General features: G+C 45.6%; 1 protein-coding gene across 2 annotated transcripts in view; it reads right to left on the bottom strand.

Moving 5' to 3' along the window:
- The window catches only part of GRL (transcription activator), a 142,228-nt gene that overhangs the window by 83,022 nt on the left and 32,609 nt on the right, over window positions 1–26,597 (bottom strand). For both annotated transcript variants that reach the window (XM_087375549.1, XM_087375550.1), the window contains exons 6-7: window positions 24,197–24,279; window positions 23,796–23,880 (exon numbers count right to left, since the gene is read on the bottom strand). In XM_087375549.1, coding sequence (XP_087231675.1) covers window positions 23,796–23,880; window positions 24,197–24,279 — 168 coding nt within the window. The remainder of the gene's footprint in view (window positions 1–23,795; window positions 23,881–24,196; window positions 24,280–26,597) is intronic.

Raw genomic sequence — 26,597 nt, 5'->3', positions numbered from 1 at the left:
GTCCCCAGCCTATAGGACTGCTGGATAAAGGGCCTTCTAGATCGAGGTGCAAGATGTGATTCCTCCTCCTTGCCAACAACCTTTGCCCTCACAAGAGGATAGTGTTTGGCAGACGGTGTCCAGCATTACTGCTTAGAACATCTGGGTCACCCGTTTCAATTTGGCGATGGGAGGCCAAAATGTACCTCCAGTAACCACCCTCGTTATCATTTGGCACGGCACCATCTGTAAGAGATTACAAAGATATGGTGTTGTAGGCATAAAGTCAACCCTATGGTTGACCAGTAGTACTTGGGTACTATATATACCAAGTACTTGTATTGTTTCATTTGAACATTTCTATTGGAGCTTTCTTGTGCGTGCACTCTTGCTCACTTGTGTTCACAACCTGTCTCCACTTTGTTCCTACATTTGGTATCAGAGCGCTTCCGTCTCTAGAGCCCATTCCCGCGCTTGCTTCCAGACTCCGGCAAACTTGGTGCTCCAGTGCGCATTCCTAGTTCTCACATTCAGCTCTCCAGCTTTCGTTTGAGGTAGCTCCAACATTCAGCTCCTCCTCTAGTTCAGTCCAGTACCTCATTTCATCGTTAGAAACTTGTTTTGGAGCAGGGGAAAGAAAAAACAGTCCAACGGCTGTTTTTTGACCCTTTGAGGTCTGATTTCGACGTTTTTCAAAATTTTCAAGCTGCCCGCATACAAACCAAGCTGTCCTACACCATTTCAGGCGAAAAACATATTTTACTTTTTTTGTCCGTACAATTGTACGTGCGTCCGTACGGCTCTGTTCGTGCAGTTGCGCGACAATGCTGGGAGTCCGTATGACTTGTCGAAAGGTGATTTTGAAGGCGATTCGAGCAGTTTTCGGCTGTTTTCCAGCGTTTTTTCTCAGCTCTGGACTCTTTTCAGCTCCAGCCTCTCCCGGGTGTGTTCCAGCAACTCCAAGCGTCTCCATACTTCTCCAGGCTCTTCCCTACACGTGTATTGTGTTCAGAAGTACTCGCAACAGCTTCATTCAGCTCCAAGAAGCTCACTTCAGCTCCTTTGTCATCTCCAATTTGCCCACACAATCAATGGACTGTTTTGCAGGTGGTTCCGGCCAAGGTGTGCTTTCCATAAGTGTTTTGAGCTGTGTATTTCGCTTCGGGACTGTTTTTGCAGCCCATACTCTTGCACTCTTAGGTGCATTTGCAGTTACTTTACAGTTGTGGATGCCTTTGAGCTCCGTTGGATGCATTTGAGCACTCCTGGATGTGCTATTTCAGATTTGGGTTGTGCATTTTCAGTTTGGAATTGCATTTCAGATTGCAGCAGAGTGCAGTGATTGGTTGATGCCATTTTTGCAGCGATTGCATTGTGCAGTCAATGGCATTTCAGAGCAGCCAATCGTACTTTGCATTTGCAGCTAGTATTAGTTTGGGATTTGCAGACACATTTGCATCCAGTTACACTTTTGGGACTTGCAATTCTTTTTGCAGGCATATTTGCATCATGTCGACTCTTTCAGACAGTTTTGGCAATTTATCCAAGGGTGACAAGCTGGATGGACCAAACTATGCCTTGTGGTCATTCATGCTTAAGAACATCTTGGTTGGTAAGGGCTTGTGGGATATTGTTAGTGGGGATGAGGTGAGGCCAGCAGGCTCATCTACGTCCAACACAGCTTCTTTGGGTCAGACTACAGGCAAATAGTCGTCTACTACAAATGTTTTTGATTGCCACAAATGTGAAGAGACACATTATGACGACTATCAAGTCGTGCAAGGATGCAAATGCAGCATGGGGAAGATTGGCAAACATGTATCATGTTAAGAATGAGGGAAGGGCCATTGCCTTGACAAATCAGCTCAAGGATCTCAACATGCAGGAAGGCCAAACCATCACTGATTATATTGCCAGGATCACTGATCTACGTGATCAACTTGCAAGTATTGATGAGGAAATAGAAGACAAGAAGCTCGTCTCTATTACTCTCAATAGCTTAGCGCCCTCATATGGCACATTCGTCACTTCATTGACCATTGTTCTCAGGGCAACCCCACTCTCGTTCGATAAGTTAGTTGGGCTTCTGTTGCAAGAAGAGAAGAGATGCTCAAATTTTGCCCAAGCCTCTCGTCAGGGTGAGGAAGCGCTTGCCATGGGTGAAAAGGGCAAATTTCAGAAAAAGTTTGAGCCAAAATACAACCATACAATTCAGCCCAAGGAAGGGAATGCAAGCAATTCAAGCAAAAATCAAAAAAAGGGCAAATGCAACTATTGCAAGAAGCCAGGACATTACATCGCAGAGTGTCAGAAAAGGATTGCCAATGAAAAGAAAAGGCAAAGGGACAGCTCTAGCAGTAATTTTGTTGCCCCCACTGAAACTCGTGCTTCAGATGCACATTGTGAAGCTCATCTTGCCCAAGGTGATAGAGATTTTGTGTTTGCTGCATTTAATAAGAAGATGGATGCCAGGGGGGATTTGAATGCTGAAAATCAATCAAGGGATGCTTCCCTTGTTGCAAGTGATACATGGTATATCGACAGTGGTGCTACTAAGCACATGACTCCTCGCCAGGAGTGGTTTGAGAGCATCACACTTGTTCATGGCAGACAGGTTACCTGTGCCAATGATGCTTCTCAAGACATCATCGGAGTTGGGCACATTCCCATTCAGCTTGATAATGGGAAAGTTAAGTATATCCGAGATGTTTGGTATGTTCCACATTTGAGGCAAAATCTGATTTCAGTTTCAAACATCGCCCATAATCAACATATGTTGGTCGAATTTCAAGATAACCAATGCAGGATCAAGGATCCAAAGAAAGGGTATGAGGTTGTAGCAACAGGCACATATGACAAAGGCTTATACAAGCTTGATGCTCAGCCTTATGATCAGAAGGTATTGGCTGTAGCAAACACTTCCCAGGCTGATTTATGGCATGCCAGGTTTGGACATGTCCATCACAGGGCATTGTCCACTTGTACAACAATAATATGACTCAGGGAATGCCAAAATTGCAACAACCAGCAAATGAAGTGTGTGAGGGGTGTGCACTTGGCAAATTGCATCGCTTGCCATTCAATAAACAAGGCAAGAATTAGTCAAGGCAACCAGAGTGTTGCAGATAGTGCACAGTGATGTATGTGGCCCCATGACTATTCCCACGCATAGAGGAGCAAGGTACTTTGTGACCTTTATAGATTCATTCTGAACCACTTTTGAAGCTGTTTTCCACTCTTCGTGACAGAAGTTCTTCTTTTCTGCATATGAAGTCATATTCATGGGCGCCTCTCTACGCATTCTTGGCTGATCTGCTACAGCTTGCTGGACGCACTCTTCTCTTATCTTTTCTGGTGCTGGAAGACACTCCTAGGCAGCTCCCTCCTACCAGAGTCTGCTGTTCGCTTCTCATCCTACTTCTAGAGCTGTTTTGTGCTGAAACAAGCTCTTCCTGTTGGCTGAATTCTCATCTTCCTTCTACACTCTTTGCTACAGCCATTCCTACTGAGCTCCTACTAGGCTGGATGCCCTGCCGTCAGCCCGGGAGAGGATTGGGACACTGGTTGTGATACTCTCTTCCTGGGGGTGCAGTGGTTGGCCTTAGGCTCAGTAATGGCTTGGAAATGGGTAATGCATTGCTTGGCATGTTGTCAGACTGATCTACTTGTGATTATGCATGTCTACTAAAAGGAACCAAGGTAATAGCACTAGGAGTTGGTCACTAGCACATCCACGGGTTGGCGTTGTACTGGGTTGCACCTGCGGGTGACCTCATGAAGGGAGTCCCTTTGTATCTTTGAGCTGACCAGTTTAAATAAATACCCCAAGGGGCACCAAGTGTTGGGGCCAACAGGTGTCACTCTCTATGTTTCTGAGTAGGGGCATTCTAGCCTCCCTTGTCTTGAATGGTTCCGTGATGCTATGCAGTGAAGTTCTATGCTTTGAGTTTGATTTGTGAACAAAGGCAATCAATTAAGTTGGCTGTATTTTCATCTTTGTGAGATAGTAGAGACAGATACACTGCCCTTAGTGATCTAAGGCCAGTTACACTCTTGATGCTTCCCCTTCTACTTCTCATAGTTCAGATGGCTTGCCACATGTTGAGGATGGCTCTCCCTCAAATGTTTCAGATTTGCAGCCAATTATTGAGAATAGACAGCCTCATGTTTGGAGGCATTATCAACATCGTGAGGCCACTAAAGATGTTGATGCAACGCCGAGTGGTACAGCAGAGAAATCTATTCCACATTGGGCAAGGTTGACCATTCAAGATGCGAAGGATCAGCCTACTTTGAGGAAAACCAGGGCTAGCACTCAGGAAAATCATAAAAATGCCAATTTTTCTTTGATGACCTCAGTGATGGAAACTGAAATGACCACCATTCATTCTGTCATCTCTCTTGCTGCGTTTTATGGTTGGTCAGTGTACCAAATGGATGTCAAGACCGCTTTCCTCAATGGAGATCTTAAAGAGGAGGTCTATATACATCAGCCCCAAGATTTTGAGGTGAAGGGACAAGAGCACAAGGTATGCAAGCTCAGGAAGGCTCTATATGGGCTGAAGCAAGCACCTCATGCATGGTATCAGTTTTTGCTGTCCCAGGGCTTCATAAACACTCATACAAAGCTAAATCTGTATGTTCTGGAGCAAAAATCAGAATTGGTCATGTTGGTACTATATGTGGATGACATCATACTCACTGGCAGTGATTTGCAGCAAATTACAGCAGTGCAGTCCGCTTTGTGTCACAACTTTGACATGACAGATTTGGGCCTATTACATTATTGTCTTGGCATTGAGTTTTGGCAGACCCATGATGGGATTTCTATGTCACAGACAAAGTATTCGAAGGGGTTGTTGCAGAAATTTAAAATGGAGAATTGTAAGCCTATGGCTACTCCATTGGAAAGGGACTCAGGCTGAGTAAGCATGATACTGCTGAAAAGTTTGATGGCACTTTGTACAAACAGTTGGTTGGCAATTTGATATATCTATGCTCCACACGGGCTGATATTGCCTACGCCACAGGGCTTTTGAGCCAGTTCATGCATTGTCCCACGATCACACATTGGAATGCAGCAAAGAGGGTTCTCAGATATGTCCATGGCACTCTCTCTCTTGTCTTGCATTATGCTTCAGATTGTGATCTAGAGCTGAGTGGTTTCACCGACTCAAATTGGTCAGGGGACATTGACGACAAACGGTCCACTACTCGCTATTGCTTCTCATTGGGTTCAGCATGTATCTCATGGCTCAGTAAGAAGCAAGAAAGAAAGAAAGAAAAAAAGTCTTCGGACGACCGGTGGGTCTATGAGACTGTGAAAATCCTGATACAACGAGCTGTGGTAGTGGAGCTACTAAACGAGCATCCATACCAATGCACATGTCCCATCATAATGGTCCTGTAGTTCTCCGGGCTCATGGGATCCCCTGCCTTGTGGATGGGTGAGATAGTGTTAATGGTCCAAGTGTGTGGAAATCCCAAACAAACCGCTTCATTAAAAAGCTTTGCTAAGATCGGGGCTAGGAGGTCAATCCCATATGCAATGAACTCAGTGCATAGCCCCTCATGATCCTTCGCTCGGCCATTATGAAGTTTCATTATGGCATCCTTTACCCTCCTCTAGTGAAGAGGGTGCAGGATGTAGGACGAGGCATGTGTGAGAGGTTAGGGACTGGCTGATTTGGGATGTCATAAAGTGTGTGTGCATAGTCAAACCAGATCTTGGTGTCAGTGAGTGGCGGAGGGAACCGTTCTTCTAGAAATCTCCGCCAGAAGTCCTTAGAGTTGTTACTAAACAAAATGTTCAATAGCTCCTCCTCGTTTCGACGAACGAAGTCTAGTTTCTTCCTCCATACTAGTCTACGCTACTCACGTAGCATATCTGGTGCGCATGGAAGACTGTTTTTGGTTTCGAATCTGAGTTGACGGCGTAAGGCCTTACACTCATCATCGTACCAGCTATTACAGGGTACGGTTCCAGGGGGTGGTGGGCGGGTGGTGTGGGGAAAAGCGTGAATGGCAGCCTCGTGTAGTGAGTGGGTGATAAGGGCAGCACGATCCTCTAAAAGGTATGAAGTTAATATAAGCGAGAAGTATGTATAGACGGCCAGAGTAAGAAGGTGAGTGATCCCGATCGGATGCGTCAATTTTACGAGCAAAAACCTATGAGCAGGTTTATCCGAGCGTGTTTTTCAAGAGATTTTTAAAAATGTTTTTCTTTAGGAAACATGGTTTTTACACTTTTATTTTCACTAGAACTAGATCCCTTTATCATAAAAATATACAAACTAGTCACTCATTCATTTTTACACAACATAATTTTCTTATTTAGAGACATCCCTTTGTACCCCTGTTATTACCTTAAAAAAGTGTTGATTCCTTTAAGAAACATTCCTCATAATCACTCTCAATGTAATAATACTATGCATATATAATTACTTATTAGCACATTTATATCATATGGCAATATCTTTTTAGTGTTTTTATAGCATATTTATGGACATGTTTCTAAAGAAGTTTAAATTACTATAAATAAGTATTAACTTGGGCTTATATATCACTCTCATAAAATACATGTAATATTTAATACTATATATGAAAGATTTTCCAAAATATAACTCCATAGATGTGCTCAAATGGGGTGTTCCGATCAATTTGAGTGGTTGAATGACTATATTTGGACATTGGATATGAAAGTTATGTCACTTTTAAAAGTGCTGTCCAAGGTAGTTTCGCCAGCGAAACTACCTTGGGAGACTTGCTTCAAAGGGGTTTCGCTGGCGAAACTACCTGGATGGCTTGCTTCAATGAGTTTTCTTTGAAGAAACTCTTTCATGAAGATAGGTTGAGAGAGGGTTTTCAATGTCACCCCCTATTAAGTAAAAGTTGTAAGAAGGATCATAAGGGAATTTTCATAGAGAAGTCTACTCTACATGTGGGTTTCTTCAAAAGCCATCCCATTATGCTCTCACCATTCCTACAGATTCACCTAAATATTTTTGTATAAAATAGGCATTGCTATAATACTTTGCATATTTCTAAGTGAAACTATGTTTTCTTCTTATCGATTTTTGCCATATTTATGCATAGTTGGAAGCTTTTTTTTTCCTTCGCTCGGACGCTCGGAAGATTTCGCTCAGAAAATGCTCGTCCCCATCCCGATCAAAGCGTATATCGTGGTAGGTGGAGTAAGCACTGAGTGGGGTGGAAGGTGCTGTGCGAAGGGAGGTGGAGATGCGAAAGAAAAAGTATGTATGATCAGCCCCTGGGAGGAGAGGTGCTACAGTGAAGTCAGTAATGCGAGATGTGAAGACAGGGGATCCCATGATGTAATCAACAACACTGGAGCCCCCCCCATGTGGAAAGCATGTGAAACCACCTGAAGCGGGCCATCTGTCAAGACCATTATAGATAATGAGATCATGTATCCTGCCTAGGTCTAATAGGGCCTGCCCATAAGATGAGAATGGACCTCGCCTGTCAGCGAAACCCGTACCATACCTGCCTCCTCAAGGTCAACATCTGCCAGTAGACTGGAATCATCTCTGAAGTCAAGAAGTGGTACCTGACGGGCCCTTGTCCTCGCGTTGAAGTCCCCCACTAGAAGGACTTCTCTGCGGCTAGAAAAGTCAACGATGGACTGATAAAGGGTAGCAAATGGGGATGTCTCATCATCGCCTCGAATATCTCTGGCAAAGTGGGAGGTCTCCGGGGGGAAGTAGCAAACTGCGACAAACAGATCCTGGCTGTCCATGTGTCATATGCGGATCTAAAGAAATCTGGAATGTGTCTCTCTCTGCTCTACTGAAATGATCCCCCGAAGTGTGGATCTGAAAAGGACTGCAACTCCACCTGAACCTCGAACTCCTCCTATACCCCTCGTCTCATCTCTGTAGGCAGACTCTCATGTATATCCGCTGACTATTGAAAGAGGGCGCTCTAGACTCTGATGTGTCTCTGTATAGAAGACTATGTCGTGGCCTGTATAGGATTCCGAGAAGTTCCCTGGTTCTGACCATAAGGTACCATTACAGTTCCAAATGGTGCAGGACAGAGTCTCGAATATCTGAGTCTCATAGAACCCACTTCCCTATGTAGGGGAGGGGGCAGGTGTCCTGTGGGGGCCTGTAAGAAGTCGTCCCTCTCGTACCACTGCCCACTTTCCCTCCTTCCAGGCCTGATCCTGCTGCTGCAGCAAAGAGCGCCTCTCCTCAATCTGTAGAGGTGTGAGGTCCTCATCCATAGAGATCGTTGGCTGATCTCGAAGGACTGACCTGCGTCGTAGAGCTGAAAGTCGTGCCTGAGTGTCATGAAATCGTATGATCAGGGGTTGCTCTCAGTTGGGATCTCTCCCCACCCGCCATGCCCTCTCTATCCTATGCTCAACCACACCCAGGGTAGCGGTCACGAACGCAGTCGCATCTACCATCGGTGTAGCCTCAATGCGTGGGATCCCGCATACTCTGATGTTGAGAGCCTTACTGGCTCTCTGCTGTTGCTCCATGAGGGTAGCCGAAACGGTGACCCTTGCGAGTTCCCATTTAGCCACGTCAACCCATCTGGAAGTCTCCTCAATAGCAGATTGCATGCTCGCAATCTGTGCCTCAACCACCAGGGTACTCCCTGGGACAGTGTATATGGCTGTGACCTCCTATTGGAGCTTCATGATATCCTGTCTGAGTCCCTGAATAAGACCCGCCTGCTCCCGAATGGCCCTAGCCTGCTCCTGTATGATGCGGCTCTGCTCCTAGTTGAAGTGGACCTGCTCCCTTGCGAAGCGAGCCAGCTCCATCTCACACTCATAGAAACTATGTATCTCCGTGAGCAGGGTCTCACGGGCCTCTGGTGTATCAGCCCACCCATGTCACGATCTGTGACGTATTCCTTTCTCTTTCTAGACTTATGGATGGTTTAATGAATGGACACTTGTGGAAGGGTATGACCTTTCGACGGGACACTTGCCCTTTCGACGGGACACTTCCTAATGAGGCACAACCCTTCACAAGAGACATTCTAATGAAGAGACATTCCTATTGTAATGTATCCTCTCATCAAGGGTCACACCCTTCACAAGGGGTACACACCTCTTCATGCACATACCCTTTGGAGTACACACCTTTTCATGTGTGACTCTTCACTCTCTATATAAGAGAGGCCAAATTGTATGGATGACAATCACATCCACCCTACAGATATTCAAGCAATACAGTTATTCCTTGTTCTCTGCTATATCAGTCTCTTTTCTGTTCCTTAGCACAGTTCTAAATATAGTAAATCTAGGATTTCTTACAGTGGTATCAGAGCAAAATTCGCTCCTGCCTGTAGGAAATGCCCCCCACCTTCTAGCGCTGATCTGATACATTTTTGCCGCTAGAAGGACATCCGTGCACATAGTGCATGGAAGAGATGGAGAAGATGAGCGTAAAATTTTTAAACGCCTAAAGTCATCCTGGCCTCTCCATCTCCCTCACATCACAAGTTGATGTGAATGGACACGACCAAAATCGTGTCCTTTAAGGTGCTTGGGCTGTCCCAAAACCAAGGGACGCGCCTTTTCCACCATGGGACACACCTTTTGGTGACGAGTCTCGACTCCTCACTCATGGGACATACCCCATCATGGGCAAAGGGACATACCTATTCATGCAGGGTCACACCCCTTTTAACAAAAAGGACACATCCCCTCATGAACAGGTGCACCTATTCCAAGGGTCACATCCCTTCGAATAGGCACACCTCCTAGGCCCCAAGTACCTGCAAAAGGGTACCTAGAGGGGTAAAAAAGGGACAAAAATTAAACCCATCCCCTACCCCTAGGTTTACCCTAACTACCTTAGGGTTAAACTAAACCCCCATTTAAATTTTTGGGGCAACTAACCCTTTAGGCAGCCTTAGCGAAAAGTCGTAACTTCTCCTTCAATAAAAGACAGAAACAGTACGGACGTCCGTACCTGCGCCATCACCTGCGCCATCACGTCCGTACCCTCCTGCGCCATCTCGTCCGTACCTTCCTGCGCCACTTCGCAGCCAGCCGTACGCTTGCGCAGTCAGCCGTACATTCCTGCGCAGGGAGTCCGTACATTTTGTACGATTTTTCGCCCAGCCTGCCGTACAGGCCGTACAGCCTGTACCGTACACGCCGTACGGTCAGCGCAGATCTTTATCAGTCTGCGCTGCCAGGCCCTACTTCGTCATCTGCGCTGCCAGTTCCTGTTTCCTGCCAGCCTTGCCTCGCCATTTTCGCTGACAGTCCACTCCCTATTTGCAGCCCTGGATACCACTTTTTCTGACAGTCTGCTGCCCTCTCCTTGTTTCGCCACTTTCACCTTGCCAATTCAGCACCAGTTGCCACATTTCTCGCAATGAAGACAGCCCGTTGACAGCCCGGACCAGACAAGCCTCGAGCACTCTTCGCAAAACACTGCAACATGGACCTCCGGACAACGATTTGTAGCTTTCTTCTACGCAATCACTTGGCAGATTAAAGTATTGCCAGGTGGAGTTTTTCCAATCTGATTTTTCAGGATTCTTTTTAACAAATTACAGCAAATGAAAGAATCCACATTAAAGCATGGAAACCCCTGGTAATTCACCCGGCCATTCAAGGACACCTCAGGCACCTGCTACTACACAATATCGTGTTCAAATTGCACAGCCAGCCCATTTTGGAGCCTTTGCATCTTGGGTCTTCTGTGTCACGTGCCCTCCGAGTGACTTGGATCACATCCTCTACCTTCTGCGTGAGGCACCTCAATTACATTATTTCCTCAGCACAGTACAGGTTGTGTTCCACGAGACACGAAGATATCCGGAACACGATATTTCTCAGGAGTTTGCTGTTCATTTTTGGCGAGAGTTTTACCCTTCACCTTCGGCATCCCCAGGGTACTCTCCACCTCCTTCAGCTCCCCGATATCCTCCTCTACAGGGTGTACCTTCTCCAAGTCAGTATTTACATCCTGAAGGCACTCCCTCCCCTGGATATCCTCCTCTTCCGACAGCAGCTCCTTACCCTTTTTCAGAACCGTGGACTCTGCTACCTACCCCTGTCTTATCACGAGCAGTAACACCTTTTTCAGAATCTCCAGTGTTACCTCCGCCAGGACCTCCCTTACCAGATTTCCACGGGTGGTTCCATCCTGCCTCACCTGCCCCCTCCAATATGAGCAACCTCAGGGAGCAGCCCGATCCTCTTTCAGGGATGGTCCAAACTAGAGCGCAAGTTCGCGCTTTTCTTACAGGGATTTCCGACATGTCGCACCGCTCGCGTGAAGCCTCTCCCGAGATTAAAGAATCAAGTCCCAAAAAGACCCCTGAAGGCAACGTCCAAAGTGAATCTCTATTGCAACTTCAAATATCTCAGCTTCAGGACAGCATCTCCGACCTGGTTCAAAAAGTTCAACAACTCCAAGATTCTCGAAGTCCAGCACATACAGAGGACGACGTGACGCAACCCGACGACGATGCGGACTCTTTCCCACCAGAGGTAGAAAACACTTAACTGCGTACTCTCTACCGATTACTTCAAGCTTCCAAAACAAAACGACTTGACGTCAACTTCCGGAAGCCTACATTGGTCAACGTAATCGCCGAACTGTTGACCAATGGCTCGCTAAACTGCGCATGTATTTTGACACTGTTGACCTCACGGAAGGCAAAAAGATCGCCTTGGCAGCCTCCCTCCTGAAGGATACAGCATTTCTATGGTGGCAAAGACGCTTACAGGACGGAAAAAGTGTGTTAACGTTTTGAACACGTGCTCCGTAAGCAGTTTGTACCTGCCAATGCGGACCGATCAAAACTTCGACAGTTGGAGCAAACGGGTTCCCTGTCTTCTTATATCTCTCAATTCACCACATTGGTGCTAGAGATTGATGGTTTAACTGAGGATGATCGCCTTCATGCTTTCATCTCAGGCCTACAACCCTCGTTACGCATTGATGTTCTTAAAACCAATATCACCACCACAGATGGCGCTATTGCTTACGCAGAGCGCATTACAGATTTCCTAAACACAGGGAAGCAGAGTGCTAATCGCACACAGAACTCTCCTATGGCCAAAGGTGCTCGCCCTCAAGATAATACCAGGTTTCGCAAAAACTTCGGTAATCAAGGTCAGCGACAGTCTCAAGATCCCCAGAAGCCTCAGAAATCATTTGCTGGATTCCAACAGAAGCACTCCCCCAAGGATCGTGTTTCTTCTTCTTCACAAAGTCATTATCGACAGCCCCAACATAAAGGTGCGGCCACTGACAAGAAGAATAACTCCAGCTCAAAAGGACTTTGTACCATCTGTACAGGCGACCATAGATGGTTCGATTGTCCCAAGCGACCAAAGCAAAATTCTAATATGGAACCTAGCACTTCCCCAAAAGAAGATGCTACCTCAGCACAAGACAAGAAAGGCAAAGCTGTTCGAATGGCGAATACCATCCACCTGAGCCTTGCCAGCAACCCCGAACCTTCCCTGGCCACTCAAGTACTTTGTGTTCAAGGATCGATTCGTGGAACAACAGTCACCATCCTCATCGACAGTGGCTGTTCTCATAATTTCCTAGCCAGTTCTGTGGTTGATAAACTTCGGTTGACCACCAGTCCTAGCCTCATGGACTATCAGATTGAACTCGCAAATGGAACAACTTTCTTGTGCAACACCAGGATTAAAAACTTGTCTTTTCGCATCCAACATTATACGGACAAGTTGAACTTCGACATTATGCCTCTTTCTCGGTACGATGTCATACTTGGACAACAATGGCTCTACGACTATGATCCATCAATCAGTTTTCGCAGCCATACTATCCAGTTTGTCCACCAGGGAAAACTTATTGAGCTAACTGGTTCTAGGGACTCTCCTTCAACCCCAGTTGCCTCTGCCCTACAAGTAAAGAAGTGGGTTCGTAAACGCCAAGCAAAGACTTCACTTCTATTGGTTACGGCAGTCGAGGAGACACCAACAAAGGATCCTCCTGAATACCTCAACCAACCTTTTTTCCAGCCTTACCTGGATCTTTTTCCACAGGAATTGCCAAAGCAGTTACCACCTCGACGACCAGTGGATCACCCAATCGAACTTATTCTCGGCAGTAATCCACCGTCGAAACCTCCTTATCGGGTTTCTCACACTCAAAATGAAGAAATCCAAAGACAGGTCACCGAGCTACTCGACAAAGGTCACATTCGGCCCAGTCGCAGCCCTTTCGGATCTCCTGTATTACTTGTGGAAAAAAAGAACAAGTCTATGCGCCTCTGCATCGACTACCGAGCCCTCAACAAGCTCACTATCAAAAACAAGTATCCATTGCCTCGCATTGATGACCTTTTCGATCAACTTCTACATGCAACACACTTCTCCAAGATTGATCTTCGTTCAGGTTATCATCAAATTCGTATACGAGAAGGCGATGAGTACAAGACAGCTTTTCGAACAAAGTATGGACACTATGAATGTTTGGTCATGCCTTTTGGGTTAAACAATGCCCCGGCCACATTCATGACATTAATGAACGACATCTTCAGGCCTTTCCTCGATAAGTTCGTCATCGTTTACCTCGATGACATCCTCGTTTTCAGCAGATCCCTACATGAGCACAAACAACATCTTCACCAAGTTTTTGAAGTTCTCCGCGCAAATTCTCTCTACATCAACATTGAGAAGAGTGAGTTCTTCAAGACCCAACTTGAATATTTGGGACATGTTATTTCAGCTCAAGGTATCTCTGTGGATCCCAAGAAGGTCGAGGTAATCCGAAACTGGCCTACTCCTAAGAATGTTCATGATGTCCGCTCTTTTCTCGGATTGGCAAACTTCTACCATACAAAGGTATATCAGTTTTTCGAAATCGCAGCTCCTATGTCCGAATTATTGAAAAGCACAGCAATTTTTCAGTGGCTTCCCGAAACAGAGTATAGTTTCCAACAACTCAAGCAAGCACTCACTACCACACCAGTTATGGCTATTGCTGACCCAAACCTTCCATTTGAGGTCATGACCGACGCTTCCGACATCGCTACAGGAGCAGTCTTGATGCAAGAAGGCAGAGTTATTGCTTTTGACAGCCATAAACATTCTGATACCCAAACCCGATATCCGGTTTATGATAAGGAGTTTCTTGCTGTTGTACATGCTTATCGCTCTTGGAAACATTATCTCATGGGTGCCGACTCTGTGGTCAAGACAGACCATCACTCTCTCAAGTACATCTTTACTCAGCCAGTCATGAACGCTCGACAAGCACGCTGGGTTGAGTTTCTGGCCAACTTTCACATGACCATTGAGTACATACCAGGACTACGCAATGTAGTTGCAGATGCTCTCAGCAGGTTACCTCTAGCATCAGCCATGGTAATCTCTACATTATCTGTGGATGTTCCGAACTCATTCAAAGGAAAGTATTTCAATGATAAAGACTTCGGCACCGCAATACAGGTTCTTTCCAAAGATCAACCTTCGACTTCCGAACAAAAGATTTTCTCATCCTATTCTTATACGGACGACCTTCTGTATTATCAAGATCGCGTCTGTGTACCACATGACAAGGATGTTTGACGTCTTTTGTTAAAAGAGCATCATGTAGTTCCTTATGCTGCCCATCCAGGCATCAATAAGACTTATCGGTTACTCAGTGCAACATACTACTGGCCTCAGATGAAAAGAGATGTCATCAACATGGTTACATCTTGCTTATCATGTCAACAAATGAAAGCAAGTCGATGACTTCCAACAGGACTTCTTCAGCCTCTTCCAGTTCCAACTGAAAGGTGGGAAAGTATTTCCATGGATTTCATTACAACACTACCACAATCCTCTAGAGGTAACACTCAGATTATGGTAATTGTTGATCGATTGTCCAAAATGGCACACTTTGTTGCTTGCAAAAGCAGTGCACAGGCCCCGGACATAGCCAAACTCTTTATACAACACATCTTCCGACACCATGGATTACCCAAGAATATCATATCCGACAGAGATCCTAAGTTTACCAGTCACTTCTGGATTTCACTGTTCGAATCTTTGGGTACAACTCTACTGTTCAGTTCAGCCTACCACCCAAAATCAGATGGACAGACTGAAAGAGTCAACCAAGTTCTGGAAGAAATGCTTCGACATTATGTTCAGTCACGCCTCGCAGCCTGGGAAGAGTATCTACCACTCCTCGAGTTTGCTTATAATAACTCTTTCCATAGTGCCATCAGCATGACTCCATTCCAAGCAGCTTATGGACACACTCCGATTGTACCAACAAATTTTGTACTTCAACATCAAGTGGCCCTAGCTGATCAATTGGTTCAAGAAATGCAAGACATTCTACTGCAAGTCAGGGATCATATGCGAAAAGCGCAAGAGCGGTATCAACGGTCTGCCAACAAACATAGACGTCACCTGGAATTTAACACTGGTGATATGGTGCTATTATTTGTAGCCCCACATCGCTATAAGACGGTTAAGTCTGTGTTTCCTAAGTTGCGACCCAGATACTATGGACCTTTCCGGATCGTCAAGAAAAATTCACCTTTAAGTTATAAATTGGAATTACCACCATCATGGGGTAAAATCCATCCAACATTTCATATTTCTTGGCTAAAAACGTACATTCCAGGCGATGAAGCAGTTCCTCCTGCAGGTGATTATGTCCCAGAAATCGAAGACGATTATGTTCTCCTTATTCCTGAGCATATTCTGGACCATCGACAGCGAGAGACTCGACATCGACTTATCACGGAATTCCTTGTTCTTTGGCGAGATCTGGACGACTCCGACGCTACTTGGCAGTCTGATGAAGACTTACAGCAGTACCCTGATCTTTTACAGCAGTATTTTCAGAATCTACCATGATATTTTCTACATCGGTTCATTATCTCCACCAGGGTCTTCTTTTGAGTGGGAGGGGATGTCACGATCTGTGACGTATTCCTTTCTCTTTCTAGACTTATGGATGGTTTAATGAATGGACACTTGTGGAAGGGTATGACCTTTCGACGGGACACTTGCCCTTTCGACGGGACACTTCCTGATGAGGCACAACCCTTCACAAGAGACATTCTAATGAAGAGACATTCCTATTGTAATGTACCCTCTCATCAAGGGTCACACCCTTCACAAGGGGTACACACCTCTTCATGCACATACCCTTTGGAGTACACACCTTTTCATGTGTGACTCTTCACTCTCTATATAAGAGAGGCCAAATTGTATGGATGACAATCACATCCACCCTACAGATATTCAAGCAATACAGTTATTCCTTGTTCTCTGCTATATCAGTCTCTTTTCTGTTCCTTAGCACAGTTCTAAATATAGTAAATCTAGGATTTCTTACAACCCATGTCCATGCTGAAACTCTGGTGACTGTGGCATGAAAGAGTGGGACTGAGTCCGGAAACTGGACGGTGACTGAGTGAGGAACGGAGATGACAGTGGAATGGTTGAGGCAGTCCCAACGGGGTGTGGGAGGGTGCGCTGACTGAAAGGGAGAGGGGAGAGTGAAGTGTAATGCGGCACAGTGTACGACACCTCCAAAGTAGGGGTCATAAGCTGTGAGAGAGCTATAAAAGGAGAAGAGGGGAAGGGAACAACAACCGGCGCCATGGGCATAAGTATGTCACTAATCATAGATGTAGAGGGAGCTGAGACTGGAACTAGAGCTGGGCCTGAAGCCGGGACTGAAGTCGAAGTAGAGATAGAGATAGAGATAGAGGGAACTGAGGCTGGAGCTGAAAACGAAACTGACATTGTAGCGAGAGTTGAGGTTGAGGTAGAGATCAGGATGGCAAAGCAAACTCTATCTTCTGTGACAGCCAAAGTTGCATTGCCATAGCCAACAATTCTGTCTTTCATTCTTGCATGAAACACATTGAAAACCATTATCATTATGTACGGGATTGTATTTCTGATGACTTCACTAATCTCATCTATTGTCCATCTGAGGACAATGTGGCGGATATCTTAACCAAAGCCCTGTCAACAGATCTTTTCTTACGACATCAACATGGCTTGGGGATCAGAGACATTCTCACAATGTCAAGGGGGGTTGTGAAGTGATTCACAATGACATTGTTTTCATGTACTCCCATAGGTTGCATATCCATTTGTTTGAATTTGTGCAACCATGGTACTTTAGGTACTGCAGGGTACACCTGAGACGTTTCCAGGGTTCTTTCAGCCATATCTTTCAAAGGAGATTTATAAGAGATTACAAAGATATGGTGTTGTAGGCATAAAGTCAACCCTATGGTTGACCAATAGTACTTGGGTACTATATATACCAAGGTATTGTTTCATTTGAACATTTCTATTAGAGCTTTTGTGTGTGCACTCTTGCTCACTTGTATTCACAACCTATCTCCACTTTGTTCCTACACCATCTATACCTTGCACACCATATGGGAGCAAGGGACGGTAGATTCTCGACTACCAAAGGTATGTGCGCTTCTATAAGGCTTGGCCTGTAGGTATTCACAAAGTGAGGCATCTGTTGGCTATATAGCCCCCCACCTTGGTTGTTTGTACCCCGTTGCTAACATTCCCTAGGTAGTGAGTTGGGTTCTCTAGAACCAAGCTGGACAACATACAAAAATATTGTCTTGTACTTTCTTCCATGATCAATGCACACGGATAGTTGACTTGTATGCTCAAGAATTAATAGAAGGTTCTTTTCTTTGGGTGAAAAAAAGAATGCATGGAAAAGGAAGACTACAAATGAAAGGTGAAGGAAACAGGAAGAGTTGGGAGAAAAAAAGAATGCATGGGAAAGGAAGACTACAAATGAAAGGTAAAGGAAACAGGAAGCGTTTCTCATATCCTAGAAGTGGAATCAAAACTCTGTAATAGTTCTAAGGAGATTCCGAACTTAGAGAGAGTTTAGAGGCTTCCAAATTTTGGAGACAGTCTTGTCGACTATAAAACTAAGACATGAAAAGTCCAAGATTATATGGATTTTGATTTTACTAATTAGTCTTGTGTAAATCTGTGAATTGTTCCACTATCATAAGAACTTAATACAATTCAAGAGTTATTTCTATTTTTCTTGAATCCTCAAGTTTTCCTATTCATTAAAACAAGAGGCAAGGATCCTCTAGGTCTGCTTCAGCCAAGAGAACGTCTTTTCTCAAAGAGTGGAGAGGTGGCCCTTTCTATTTTCAAACCATCACAAGCATGAGGTAGCACTTCCATTTCCAGCCCTAGTCCTAGTTCTTCTCAAGTTTTTCATTTGTTCATACTTTTTTATGGTATTTTACCACAAGTTTTTCATGATCCGCATGATGAATCTATGCCTTGAGTCTCTTCTCTTGGCTATTTATTTCATACTTGATAGAAGTCTATTTCAAGAATAAATAAATAAAACGGGTTTTCACCAAGAGTGACACAAGGGAGGAAGTAACATCCTGTAAAGAAGAGATATGTGATCATCTGCTACCCAAGTCACTACCTTTGTAAGTCTCATGGGTGCTCATCAATGCCTAGTGGTATCTACTATAAAGAGTGCCACATCTTTGGTTTGGGTAGCCACCACCAACTTGTAATATGTGCTTAACCCTCTCTCAAACAAGCAGCGGTATCTACCTCTGATCTCATAATACCTAGGGCATCTCATCAGCAGTGTGTGTGTATGGTGTGTGTCTACATGTGTGCATGGTACAATTTCACCACTCAAGATGAGCATGTATAGACATGGGTACAAACACATAAGCACTTGGCTTGCTAGACCTACGCACAGATCTTTTAGTTTCATACACCATTGTAATCCAAAATCACCAATTAGGGATTGTGAAGAACGTTAAAGTTGTGTGCATCTCATAGTGAGTGAGGGCTTCAATGTGGGTGTGCTTGCCCTTTTCAAGATAGGTTAAACTCAGTGTTTGTGCCTATTTCAAGGCTGTTTTGCAAGGCACTATGGCCCAGTTTATAGGGCAGGAGGGCCAGCCCATTTTGGGGCTTGACCCTGGTCGAGTCAACGGACCAGCAGGTCGGGTCACAGCCCCTGGGTCGGCCACTGCCAGGCCTTAATAAGGCCCAGCCTTTCTCCATTGTTGGCATCTTTTGGGGCTATTTCTATTCCGAAGTATATACCATTACCATAGCCTCTCTCTCTCTCTCTCTCTCTCTCTCTCTCTCTCTCTCTCTCAACATGCTACAGCTCTCATATAGTTGCTAGTCTCTGGGTTATATCTGATTTTACTTGAGCTATTGAGCTCTGTAGAGTTATCAATTTATCAGCTTTTCAATTTAGCAGTCTTAGCACTCAGCAAGGGCCTTAGTGCGCCCTTTGCTCCAGCCCACTGAGGCTTGTATGAGATCATCTTTTTTGGTGTACTTTGTACTTTGTCCCATAGACCCACGAGGCCCTCCGCGGACGTTAATACATCTTTCTTTCTTTCTTTTCTCTCTCCCCGTACCAGTCCATCGTACCCTCTCCGTTTAGCCCGTACCAATCTGTAGTACCAGATTCATATCTCCCCGTACTAGTCCCGTACAGGCATCAGTTCTTATTGGTGGAGTTAGGGGGGACAGGTTTGAAATTACTAGATCAGTCCACCAGGGATGCCCTTTAGCCCCCTTTCTGTTCTTATTTGTAGCTGAAGCTATGAGCTATTACATTAGAGCTCAAGCTGATATTGTAGGGATCATGCTTCCTTTGAGGCAGGAGGATGAGCTCTTAGAAAGTGAGTTGGCAAATGATACGACTGTTTTTTTGGATGCCACTCCACAAACATTGACTTCATTCAGGACGGCATTGGATTTATTTTGCATTGCAGCAGGTGCACACATTAATTGGAACAAATCCAATGGCTTTTGGATCAGTGATGATAAGGACACTCCAGACTGGGGGAATGACATAGGGTTCACTTGGATTCAGAAAGGTGTTTTCGTCAGATATCTGGGATGCCACGTTGGGGTGGGCATCTCTCCAGCACAGCAGTTTGCTCCCGTGTTAGAGAGTATCAGGAGGAAACTCGTCTTTTGGAGTTCTGCCAGACTTGACCTTGCATCCAGAGTTGTGGTTGTGAACCAGGTATTATTGGCCACTACCTGGTTCGTTTGCTCTTGTTGGTGCATGTCTAGAGGTTGTATCGCTCAACTCATGAGACCTATCGGGAACTTCCTATGGAGCGCCTTAGATGGCACCTCAAATGTTGTAGCCAGGGTGGCTTGGGAGACCCTCATTCTCCCTACAGAAGGAGGCCTCAATAGCAGCGTATGGCCTTGCTCTGCAAGTTTATAGTACATGGATTGATGCCTCGACAGGAGCCCTGGAAAGATTTCTTCTCGCGTAGCATTTCGTCTTATACTCCATCTCATGGGGGAGATTGGATGGACAGCATCAGATGGATATTTACTTCAGCCCATCTCAAATCTCTCCCTTCCCCTCTCATGGCTGCTATTCTGAAAGGTTGGGGCAGCTTCTAAAACACTCTTTGCAGAGTTCCACCCACCTCTCGTGAAGAAATTCACAGGCTGCCAGTCGTGGAATGACTCAATTTTGGATGACCATGGCAGGCCACTTGGAGTGTCACACTATATGTAGTGGTCTAGATGGGAGAGGGGACCTACTTCTACAGTAGGCGCCTGGCAGGCCTTTAGGAGACTTCCAAAGGATCAGAGACTTTTAGCAGTTGGCCACCTCAGAGGGAGTGCAGTCAAGATATAGCAGATAGAGGCAGCCATTCTGCCAAAGTGGATTGACACAGATGACATGCCGATCACAAAGTCCACTTGGTGGGGAGCGTTCTCAGGGACGGGCATTCCGTTACAAATTATTGCCCTGCAGGACGCACATGAGGATACCCTAGTCTTTGATGTTCAGTCGGGAGGCAAACTTACCAAATCTTCTGATGATATTCTTTTGGAGGTTGCCTTTCAGCCTGTCAGGATTGCAGGTTTCATGGAGTGGGGCAAGGATTCACAGTGGTATCTTGACCCCGATCCTCTTCTCCTTGCGCTGGGGTCTTGGAGACTCTGGTTATATGGTGGTTCCCCTATTAGGTTCTTGCAGTGGGACCCAAGGGAGTGGGAATGGATTGATGATGGGCACCGAGAGAAGAGCTTCCCCTTCTTTCGCTATACAGTCAGAAATACCCAGAGATTTCAGCTCGGCAGTAGAGGTTGGAGGCCCTCCAGAGCCCCGCATTGGGATATTTTTCATATTTCTCCAGTTGTGCGGAAAAACTTTTGGTGTAGGCTCTGGAAATCCCTCAGGAAAAGAAAGATCACTCTTTTCTTTTGGCTTTCTTTTCACGAAGGGATTGCAGTGAACCAGTGGAGATCCAGGTTCGGGGTTGACCCTACTTGTCCTTGTTGCCACATTGCAGTTGAGTCAGTACAGCATTGCCTTTGGGGGTGCAGACAGGCAAGGACGGTCTGGAAAGCTATTGCTAGGATTTTCAGTATCTTTCATACAGCACCTTTCTATATGACCTAGGGTTCAGTAGCATGGTTATCTCTTACTGGCCCTAGCTCTCATTATACGGCGACACTCAGTGGAGTCTTGTTCCCTCCAGGATGTTCCCTTCACTCCTTTCAGAGCTGCTCATGCCTCAGTAGACACGTCTTGGGAGATTCTGGCTAGCATTGCAACTTGGCATATTTGGAGAGCCAGGTGTACAGAGGCGATGGAGGGTATCCAGGTTCACCCTTCCCAAGCTATGGCCAATATTTGGGCCGACACAGTACACACTTTGATGGCCATCTAGGCGAGCATGCAGGGATCCTCCAAAGCAGCCACTACCAAGAGAGTCACTTTTTTCAGAGTTTGGAGAGGATCTCCTTTCTTCTTTGAGTCTCCCTCAGGGTTGAGGTGGCATTTTCAGCCTCCGCCTTGGTTTTTTATTAGCTCCTTTTGAGCTGTTTTTTCCTCATGCATAGCATGATGTACTCCCGCATTTGAGCTTGCTCTCGTGGTTTTCATTCATACTTAATGAAGTAATTATCATTTTAAAAAAAAACAAACCAACAAGATGAAGGGAAATAGAGCTTATATATCTGAAGAGCTCACTCCGACTCAGCTCAAACAAAAAGCCAATGAACTCACCAAAGTGAAGGAAGCACGCAAAGAGGGCAAATGGGTAGTTTATTGAGATAGGCAGGCACTCATTCGAGACTTCAGACCTAGACCCAAAGACTCTCAGTTTTAAACTGATGTTATTCAGACCAATTTCAAAGTAGTATTTGGAATGTAGTTATGCTATAATAAATGCCACGTGCACTACTCGACTCTCTGGTCTGTCCAGATGTTGTAAGTATATTTTGACGTCTTGCACCTTGTCGAGGTGATTTGGTGGCTCAGCAAATCCCATGCAGGGTCCACAAGAGGATTGGCAGCAGAGGTCGGCTGTTTGCTCGGCCTTTTGGTGCAGCTTCCACAGATCTGTGCCCATCCCGAGCTACTGGCAAGTGCAAGAGGCGGCTGGGCGGTCTGCACATGGTGTCAACAACGAAAGGGGTAAGCAGTGGGGTATTGTCTCGGCCCAAATCTCACCCACCATTATTGCATCACCATGGACTAAACCATCGCCTGTGTCTTGACCAAGTACATATAGATCTACTGGGGACCGTTTCTTTTGTCAAGATCAGAAGCAGAGGTGGTGAGGAAGAAACAGTTCCAGGCACAGTTCAATGGCTCCCCCATGCACAAGTAAGGAGGACAAGTTGAATGGAGCTAATTATGCTCATTGGAGACTTCAACTCAAGGTTTGATTAATTCACAATGGGCTCTAGGAGCTGGTCAAGGGGTTCGAAAAGAAACCTGAGCATCCTACAAACCCAAAGAAGTGGACCAAGGATCAGGAGGACAAGTTTCTTGAGGAACTTGCGGACTGGGAGGATTGAGACTCAAAGGCACACTCCGTATTGGTTCACACCATCACCCAGGAGGTTTCTCCGGTGGTGCAGACTCTCAACAGTGCATTTGAGGTCTGGTCCAACCTATATGCGAGGGACTCAACGATGAGAGTTGTCACTCTTCAGGGGCAGCTTTAAAATCTGAAGTTCCCATATGATGCAGCCCTTCCTGATGGAGTCCAAGTTCCTCCACAACCAGCTTTTGTCTATGGGAGCTGGTTAGACATCCCTTCAGTTAGCAGCATTGATTCTCACCAAACTTCCACCAGCATAGGATATGGTCTCCTGAGCATTACCTATGTATTAAGGAAGAATAATATAAAGAAATGCTCATGATGGAGTCTCAAGAACTTCTATACTATGGAATGTGGGCACAATTGTATGCATAATACACATTCAAAAACAATCTTACACACGCATCAGCACGAGATTTATAATCTTCGCATAATAACTTTGCCCTTGTCAAAAACTCAACTGCAAATCCTACATTGCCTGCTATATCCTATTGAAACAGAGAAGAAGATATCATCACTTCGCATGTGGGTACAAAAAGCAATACACAGCTTTTCAATTAGAAATTACATAACGCGAAAATTACCAAGCCCAACTCATAGCCAAAGCCCAGCCTGTCAATCCATAAACTCAATTGTCCAATCAAGCTGGGGCAGGGATCCAGATTTTAACACTAAACTTCCATGATGCATCATGTTCAAGACTCAATTAGTACCAGATGTAATAGATGTGCTTCTTTAAATATTCTTACATACTTTTGGCGCCCCCAAACAAAAGCTTACTGGCATTGATACTATCTTTTGCAATCAACCATTTTAGAGGCATAGTATATGCTTTTGCCTATCTCATTGCTATATCTAGTAAGCTGCTAATTGCATGCAAAGCTCAGATAATGTTTGACGATACATGAGGAAAATTTCAGCACAAACAAAAGGTATCAACTTTTGAGAAAAGAAATTACCTCCCCAATACGAGGGCTGATAACGTTCAGATCCTCATGCAAGCCTTTCAAAGGTGGATCATAAGAATCAAAAAACTGAACCAGACTGCACAGATAGATATAAATAAGATAATATTTGCTATGCAGGCCCTAAAATCTTTATTTAAACAATAGTAAAATGGTGAATCTTTATTCAAACAATAGTAAAATGTTGACTGAGAACCCTTGTACTTGAGGATGGATTGTGAATTTACAATGTCAACTCGGTATACAAGTCCTTTTTAGTATGCTTATGCCAACAATTGTATGGGTTGTTTGAACTTTGACCTTTCCTTCTCAACAATTATTGGCATTTATTAACAACTTAGTATGAAAGAAGGAGCCAAAAGAAAGAAGGATATAAAAGGCTCACCCAAGCTTACCGATGATAGAACTCGTAGTCTCTTCCACTCTTGAGCACAGTATGTGTGAGATTGTAAGTCTGCAGCAACATTTTTCTTGGTACCTGCAAATCCAAGAGAAAGTGACAACCTATCAGAGTAAAGATAAGACCATGGCAGTCAACAATGCTGTCATTGAAGCTATTAACAAACATGCAATCTCTATCCAGACCCACATAAATGTGCCCGTATAGATTAAATGGTCCACACACCCACGCACAAATGCATCCATACATACAGACACGAGAGAGAGAGAGAGAGAGAGAGGGAGAGAGAGAGAGAGAGAGAGAGAGAGAGATTAACATCCGCAGGAGGCCTCGCGGGCCTATGGGACAAAGTACGGAATCAAGTAGCTCATACAGACCACTGTGGGCCAGGGCAAAGGGCTCACTAAGGGCCTTGCTGAGTACTAAGATGCTATACTAGTACAAAATAGCAAAGTTAAAATGCAAAATGAGAGTGACATGAAGATATCAATTGCTCAGAGCTAGAGTCCCAAGTGCGTGGACCGGCCCTACATATCCAAGCTCCATGATGGCTCTCTGATGCCATGCAAAGAGCTCATGTATCTGCATCTATCGGGATGTCTCCCGTGGTGGTGGAGGACGTGGTCTCCTCGATCTCTGGATCCAATGGGCTATGTCAAGAGTGATGCCTCGCCTCGGTCGATCTCCCCTAAGGAGAGCTGAGATAGGTCGAACTTCGATCGTGTGTGCTCTGGTCGTCTGTCGCACCGTGTACGGTCTCTGTGTCCCTCGTCTGGCAATGTTGTGTCGGCTACCTCTACTGATCCATATATCTCTCATGTCGACTAGCTCCTCCTCCTCTGTCCCAGAGTGCCATGGGGCCGAGTCAAATGCATAGAAATCCGTGACCTATCTCTGCACTTGGTCTACCTCGGTACCTTGTGGTGCGGTGGTCCCATGCTCCTACTCTCTGATATGTCATGGTAGTATCTCCTTGTGTCATCGCATCTCCATCAAGAAGAGCCCAATGCAAACCTGGTCTTGGAAGTGGATCACTCGTGAGAGTGGGCCAAATTCGTACCCCTCCTGAAAAAGGCAGTGGTAGCGCCCTCGGATCTCATAGTAAGCTAGGCAGACACACAGAAAGTGCTCCTCTCTCTCGACCGTCCCCATCGTGCACAACCAACAAGTCCGCTGCTCTCTGGGTATGCGTGCAGCTCTCCCTGTCTCGATCCTCAGCTAGTGGGATGAGACCCGCATCTATCCGATGGCAATCCTCAGTGCGTGTGAGACTCCTCTGTCCTCGAGATACTGAGGTCTGATGATGAGCCCGTCTTCCGATACTCTCAGAAAGTGGTCATAGCCGAGCTGGGTCTTGGTGGGGAACTCCTGGTCCCCCCCCCCAAGTGCGAGATGTGTGGAGCTGGAGGAGATCTAACCATATGATGTGGTTAATCTCATCTCGTGGGATTAACTCGGGCGGTGCACCCATGCTATACTGAAACAGGGGAAGCCGATCCATCTGAATCACAGACTGGCGAACCATGCGGTGATGCGTGCAAAACATGATGTACCTGCCCCACTCTCAAATAGTCGTATGAAGGACTCTAGTGCCAGTCTCGAAAGTCTCTCACGAGGTAGGTCCCAAACTATGTGGAGGAAAGTCACTCTCTGAAAGATGGCATCAACCTGGAGAGGGGTCATGGCAAACTATGCATGTACTATCTAATCGGGGACCGAGGGCTTACTCTGAATCATCCTGAAGCCCATAATCACCTGCAGCCACTCGAATCTCTTCCACTCTGCTGCTGAAATATCACGCCCCCAAAACGGTTCCGCATACATGGCGATCGGCCTCACTAGAGTGTCGAAAAGCCAACACTTCGTCGGTGGATCTTGAAAGTTCGCCTGAAAGCACTGTCGCTCTAGTCGGGCCAAGGCACCATGCCCTCGTGTGAGTCGTGCTCTGGCTGCGTGGGTCATCGTGAAAACTCGCCCTGTGAAAACTGTACCCAAGTATGTGTAGGACTGCACAATCTCCACTGGCTGACTTTGGTATGTAAAGCTATGTCGGTGAAGCACTGTGTAGGAGGTGTTGAAGATCATGACCTTGGTCTTCCCAAGGTTAACCATCAGGTCTCTCTCTTTGCAGAACATCTCTAGAGCCTCTAGATGTCTCTGTAGTCCCTCTGCCGAAGATGACAGGAGGACTATGTCATCCGCATTGAGTAGAATCTGTATCATCAAGTCCGCTAGTGGTGCTCCCTCGCCTCCTAGGCGGTCTATGAAAGATGTAATCTCATCAAGGTAGAGTCCGAAGAGAGTCGGTGAGAGAGGGCACCCCTGCTTTACTCCGATCGTGCTCTCAATCCAGTCTGATAGGCCTCCTAGGGCACGAACTCTCCCTCTAACGGACT

The sequence above is a fragment of the Dipteris shenzhenensis genome, chromosome 6, assembly GCF_047967505.1.
Source record: "Dipteris shenzhenensis isolate YYH24624 ecotype China chromosome 6, Dip_SZ_1.0, whole genome shotgun sequence".
Taxonomy (NCBI): Eukaryota; Viridiplantae; Streptophyta; class Polypodiopsida; order Gleicheniales; family Dipteridaceae; genus Dipteris; species Dipteris shenzhenensis.
The sequence above is the reverse complement of the archived record's forward strand: the minus strand, read 5'-3'. Positions and strand labels throughout refer to the sequence as shown.